The 6,305-nt window shown below is 38.9% G+C and overlaps 1 protein-coding gene across 1 annotated transcript; it reads left to right on the plus strand.

Moving 5' to 3' along the window:
* The first annotated feature begins 362 nt into the window (after nt 1-362).
* Nucleotides 363-2,765, plus strand: LOC131065470 (indole-3-acetic acid-amido synthetase GH3.5). Its single transcript, XM_057999970.2, has 4 exons — nt 363-751; nt 885-986; nt 1,100-1,902; nt 2,044-2,765. The coding sequence occupies exons 1-4, from the start codon at nt 438-440 to the stop codon at nt 2,634-2,636; spliced, it is 1,812 nt and encodes a 603-aa protein (XP_057855953.2). The 5' UTR covers nt 363-437; the 3' UTR covers nt 2,637-2,765.
* Nucleotides 2,766-6,305: the final 3,540 nt, after the last annotated feature.

Consider the following 6,305-nt stretch of genomic DNA (forward strand, 5'->3'; position numbering starts at 1 on the left):
TATTTAAAATTAAAAAATAGAAAATAGAAATCAAAAGTAAATATACTTTATCCATTAAACATATTTAAATTTTTTTACTCTATTCGAAAATTTGAGTAATATTTGAAAACTTTGAAAGACCATATTAACAGTATTTTTTTAAATTTAGCATGCAAGGGTTAACTTTTCATTTAACGTGAGACATTTTTTTTCTTTACTGACACGGCTGTCCTCCAAGAACTTTCAACTGAATGCATCTCTTCCGAATTTATGATATGCCCTATACGAGAGTTTTGACCTACGCCAAGGGCCGGCCTGAATAAAGCTATAAATACAACCCTCTAACTACGAATTCCTCAAATCATCCAATCGTAGGATTTGAGTCTATAGTCTAGTTTCCCTCTTGCCCTCATTCAAGTCCTTCAGGATATATTTTTAGGTTTTTCATAAAGATCAGGATGTCCGAAGCCATGCTTTGTGACAGCACTGCAATTCCCAATGATAATGATAAGAAAGCTCTGGACTTCATTGAGAATGTAACCATACATACTGATGAAGTGCAGGCTCAAGTGCTTTCTGAGATTTTGACGAGGAACGCTAATACAGAATACCTAAAGCGTTATGACCTCAATGGTTGTACTGATAGGGAGTCTTTCAAAAACCTCTTGCCCGTTATTACGTATGAGGATCTGCAGCCTGATATTGTAAGAATCGCTAACGGGGATAAGTCTCCTATTCTTTCATCTCATCAAGTCTCCGAATTTCTCACCAGGTGAATAAAAAAGAAAATTCTAATATTTCATCCAAAGCTAAGCTGAGTCAAATAGCGTTATGTGTGTTAAGTTAATGTTTGCAGTGGCCATTTGATTCAAAGTTATTTTGTTTGGTCTGATTTTCTATAACAGCTCTGGAACATCCGCTGGAGAACGCAAGCTGATGCCCACAATTGAAGAGGAGTTAGACCGGAGAACGCTTCTTTACAGCCTTCTCATGCCTGTCATGAGCCAGTCAGTATTTTCTCACTCAACTCTTACAATTAAAGATATATATATAGAGAGAGAGAGATTTCAGATTCCAATCAATAAATAGGGTTCTGAAGTATGGAAATTGCGTGTGGCAGGTACATAAAGGGGCTGGACAAGGGAAAAGGCATGTACTTCCTCTTCATCAAATCTGAAACAAAGACTCCTGGTGGATTAGTAGCTCGGCCAGTCCTAACGAGCTATTACAAGAGCCAGCACTTCAGAGAAAAGCCTTTTGATCCCTACAATGTCTACACCAGCCCCATGGAGGCCATTTTGTGCCCCGATTCCCACCAGAGCATGTATGCTCAACTCCTCTGTGGCCTTGCCCAAAACAAACAAGTTCTCAGGGCAGGAGCCGTCTTTGCCTCGGGCTTGCTCAGAGCAATTCATTTCCTGGAACAACACTGGCGGTCGCTTTGCGAGGACATTCGAATGGGAAGCCCGAGCGAGGAAGACGTGACCAATCCTTCAGTAAGAAAGGCCGTAATGAATATAATGAGCCCCAATCCTGAGCTGGCAGATCTCATGGAGCGTGAGTGCTCAAAGGAGTCATGGGAGGGAATAATTAAGAGACTCTGGCCTAATACAAAGTACCTTGAAGTGATCGTGACAGGCGCCATGGCCCAGTACATTCCCACCCTCGATTTCTACAGCGGTGGACTCCCTCAGCTGTGCACGATGTACGCTTCCTCCGAGTGCTACTTCGGCCTCAATCTCTACCCACTCAGCAAACCGTGGGAAGTGTCGTACACAATCATGCCCAATATGGGCTACTTCGAATTCCTTCCCATTCGCCGCGACAATCACAATGAACACACCGACAATCAGCCACAGCTCGTTGAACTCGCTGACGTCAAAGTAGGGGAAGAATACGAACTGGTGGTAACAACATACGCAGGTAAAACTATGATTAAAGTAAATGTTATATACTGATTTTCTGAACATGTTTCTATACCCAATATGGTTCGTGATTGATTAACGTTGTACTTTCCATACACCCTAATCAATTGAATATTCAGTTTCCTCCGTTGCGGTGCAGGGCTGTATCGTTACAGAGTGGGAGACGTGCTCAGGGTTACCGGCTTCCACAACTCGGCGCCACAATTTCACTTTGTGTGCCGAAAAAATGTAATGTTGAGCATTGACTCGGACAAAACTGATGAAGTGGAGCTGCAAAACGCGATGGACAAGGCAACGAAGCATCTGGAGAGCTATGGGGCTCGAGTGATTGAGTACACCAGCTACGCAGACGTATCTAGCATTCCGGGACATTACGTTCTCTTCTGGGAGCTCAACAATGCAACGCATGTGGAAGTACCTGCTGAGGTGTTGCAGCAGTGTTGTCTCACCGTGGAAGAGAGTTTAAATTCGGTGTACAGGCAGGGTAGATCCGCCGACAAATCCATCGCCCCCCTGGAGATAAAAATAGTAGAAAGTGGGACATTTGAGGAATTGATGGATTATACCCTAAGCCGAGGGGCATCTATAAATCAATACAAGGTACCTCGCTGTGTCAAGTTTGCTCCAATCGTCGAGCTTCTTAATTCCAGAGTCACAGCTTCCTATTTTAGCCCTAATTGTCCCAAATGGACACCTGTACGCACCGACTGGGAAACTTGTAAATCTTTCTGAAGTTCGAAGCTTTGTCTCATAGTCTTGTCGAGAATTAGGGTTTCGATGTTTATTCAATAATTTGAAGTAAATGTTAAATATGATGAAATACAATATATTAGTTTGAATCAGTCTTGTCAGAAGACGTCAAATGCCATTTTATACTTTTGTCTCTGATCATATTCATTTGCTTTACATGAGACAGAACTTAGCCACCAATGATCTCTAAAATTTATTTGAGTCCTCTCTTCAATGTTTAATTAAAAAACCTCTTTTACATCATAAGCAAATTTGACACGAATCTATAATGGTTATGGATTTGGGATCTTGAGTAGATAAAAAAATTTCAATAACTAATTTCTTTCTTTCTTTCTTTCTTTCTTTTTTGTTTTGGAGATTAAAGGAAAATTTAGAAAGAAAGAGCAACATATTTAATGCAAAGAAAATCAAAAAGAACAACAACAAAAAAGAAACATTTTGAATAAGCTAGACACAAAACCACTAAAACTGCACCAAAATAGAGTAGAACAATACCAAGCATATAGGAAATCATTTACATCCAAAAACCAACTATATTTAATTTCTAGACTCGAAGACCATGAGACAACTTCAGGAGCATTACCAGCAATAGACTAGGAAGCCAATGAAAGAATTGAACTACTAACAACCAAGACTTTAGAACAGCCCTAATTTATTTGTTTTTACTCAATTTTTACCACCATAATTTAGTGGTGGAGCTCTTAGGCACCTGTTTTGTGAAACTTGACCCCAATGCAGCCTCTTCATATAAACCCGAGCTAGTTCCTACCCACTTTAACCCTATTAGAGGAGTGAAATAAAAAATCTCCCCCAATCCACCTTCAAAGGATGTCGAGTTGTTAGAATTAGAGGAGGATGTGTTTAAGGAATCTAAGTCCTCCTCGACCTCAAAATCTAACTAGTCTCTAATAGCCTAGACAAAGGTTGTTCCCTTTCCTTCTAAACAGGTTGTCCCCAATCCTAATCCTAGCCCCCCTAGTTTGGATGCTAAGGTATCATAGATAGAAGAAAGTGTTGAGCACCATGAATTGGTTATTAAATAGCTCTTCTCATATGTAGTTTGGCGTGGCTATAAGAAAGATGAATAGGTTTGAGGCAATAGCCAAGGTGGGAGCTAATACTGATAAATTGGCGATGTTGGAAAAGGACAAATGGGTCTTGGAAGCTACTAGTAATATGGGTATAAAATTAGAAAAATGGGATAAGGTTTAGGAGAAGTTGAATTACCTTAGTGAAAAGGTGTGTTAGATGAATGAGAGTAAGGCAGTGATGGAGCGAAAGGATAGCCAACAGAACCTAATGCGAAAAGTTGATGATATATTTGCACTAAGCCAGGAGATGGCCTTAGAGAATTTTGATTCCTTGAAGGTTGTTCAAGAGGAAATTGATTGTAGGAAAGTGAATTGAAAGAGGCATGTAATGTTTCCCTCTACTACAATGGAGCCCCCTACCTCAGTGCTAAAAGCTACTTCAAATTCTAGTGCTTTGGCCTTTGTTAAGGACTCTAACAAGAATTTTTTTTTCTTTGGTAAAGTCGTTGGTCTATGTTAAGATTGGAAAGAGCATAATGCCTCTACTAAGTACATGATCCCTTTGTGTCTTTGGTGGATCGTCGGTAGTTTTTTCATTTGTTGGTTCTATCTGTAGTCTTTGTCTAGTCATTGGGTGGTTTCGTGCTATTTTATGGTGTTTTTTGAATTTTTGGTCTTTGGCTAGGTGTACATTCCTCATGCACCTAGGCATTGTTGATTAAAGGTCATGTAAAGGTTTGGGCCTATCCCACCTTTTATTAATCAAAATAAAATTGAGATTGTGAAGTGTGTGCATAAAATCTAGGGTCGATAATGACAAAATGATAATTTTTTAAACTAACAATTTGAATTTCAAAATAGATAGAAAACACAATAAGCCAAATCTAGAATAGAGATGTAAAGACCAATCTTAATCTAAAACTTTGGGAGAAATATTTTGGAGTTAATTGTTGGAAACCCTAGACTAAATAATTTTTTTCTAATAGAAAGGGGTTGGAATACAATTCAAAGGTCTTGTAGATCTATCATTAAAAATTTCATCCTAAAATAGTCTTACATGGGTGATGGATACCCTACTCTATTTATTTTCATTGATTTTAAATTTGTTGAAACTTGTGACAATCTTCTTTATGTTCTTGTACCCATTTCATAGTAGAATTTTAATCTATAGATGTACAAAATTAGGGAAAAGGGTTGTATTCTGTAACACCCCACCAAGGAACCCTCAAGGATATGAGCCAAATAACATAACAATACATAGAAATATTATTAGTTTTTTATACATTTAAGATAAACATATGCATCGCAAACAAGTTCTAAATCTCAAATCAAAATATTACTACGACTTGTCAACATGCAACAATGGCTTTGTTTGTTGTGCTTCATTTTTTGCATCTTGGGGTTACTCTAGTTTTTCCTATAGAGATAGTCCTATCTTCTATAGAGGGGAAGATGGGTGTGATTGGAGGTGAACTTTTTCTTAATGAGTTGGAGTTGGATGGAATTGGATATGCCTAGAAGTGCTATTGACGAGTTGATGAAGCCCTGTCTTTTGGCTACAAGCGAGCTGGATATGCATGGAAGTTCTATTGGCGAGCTAATTATTACAAGTTCTATATCTCCTTTTTGGTTCCATGGCTTTTCTCATCGTGCTTGGTTTTTTTCTTCTTGTGGTTACTCTAGTTTTTCCTATAGAGGTGGTCCTATCTTCTATGGAGGGGGAGATGGATGTGGCTAGATGTGACCTTTCTCCTATTGAGGTGGAGTAAGATGCTACTGGATATGCCTAGAAGTGCTATTAGGGAGCTAATGAGGCCCTGTCTTTTGGCTGCAAGGAAGTTGATGATGACCTTTCTATTGTCTTCTTTCCTTTATCTCCTGTGGAGGTGGAGATATTGAAAAGCAAGTTTCTCATAGTGTGGATCACTCTCAAGGATAAGGTTGTGGGAGCTAGATATAACCCATGATTATGGCTGAGGGAGCCTTGTTCCCTACGTTCATATTTGTCTATACTCTTTTGGGGTGGTTTAGGCCTTCTTCTTTTTCCACCAGTTCTATAACGCTTAATGTGTATGGTTAGGTTGTGGTTGGGCTACTATATGTCTATGTTGTATCTTACTGAAGCATTCCATTGTTGGTTTCAGACCCATGAAAAATTTGAGGGTTTTAGGTCCATTCAAAACTTGTTGTAATGGGTTTCGGGTCCCCTCAAAACCTATTTTATACTTAATAAAAAACAATGTACTAACAGAAGACTTAACACACTAAACGCTTACCAAGAATAAGATAAGTTCCCTAAAAATATATTGCAAGGTCAAAAAGGTGATTAGACACTTAAAAGACCCTCCTAGAACTTATAAGAGTCTACTAGGAAAACAAGACATTGTCCTAGGTCCTAGGTGTGAAGGATGAGGTCTAGCAAGCACCAACTAACACATGAATGCTATATACACTAATAAAAACAACTTCCAGAACCCTTAGAAGTTCCCTAGAAACTATGACCTCTAAAAAATCACCTCCAACAAGGTCGAACTGATCGTCCTACATCAAAAAGCCTAGCTAGACTCAACTACTAAATAGGGATTCAACGAAGGATCTTGACAAAATGTCAAGATACTAG

The sequence above is a fragment of the Cryptomeria japonica genome, chromosome 4, assembly GCF_030272615.1.
Source record: "Cryptomeria japonica chromosome 4, Sugi_1.0, whole genome shotgun sequence".
In the NCBI taxonomy this organism is placed as follows: domain Eukaryota; kingdom Viridiplantae; phylum Streptophyta; class Pinopsida; order Cupressales; family Cupressaceae; genus Cryptomeria; species Cryptomeria japonica.

What these genes read in the sequence shown, in the direction of transcription:
- LOC131065470 (XM_057999970.2), top strand. Translation starts at nt 438, where the DNA reads ATGTCCGAAGCCATGCTTTGTGACAGCACTGCAATTCCCAATGATAAT. An exon ending in GTCTCCGAATTTCTCACCAG is followed by an intron (nt 752 to 884) that starts GTGAATAAAAAA and finishes TTTCTATAACAG; the next exon opens with CTCTGGAACATCCGCTGGAG. An exon ending in CTCATGCCTGTCATGAGCCA is followed by an intron (nt 987 to 1,099) that starts GTCAGTATTTTC and finishes TGCGTGTGGCAG; the next exon opens with GTACATAAAGGGGCTGGACA.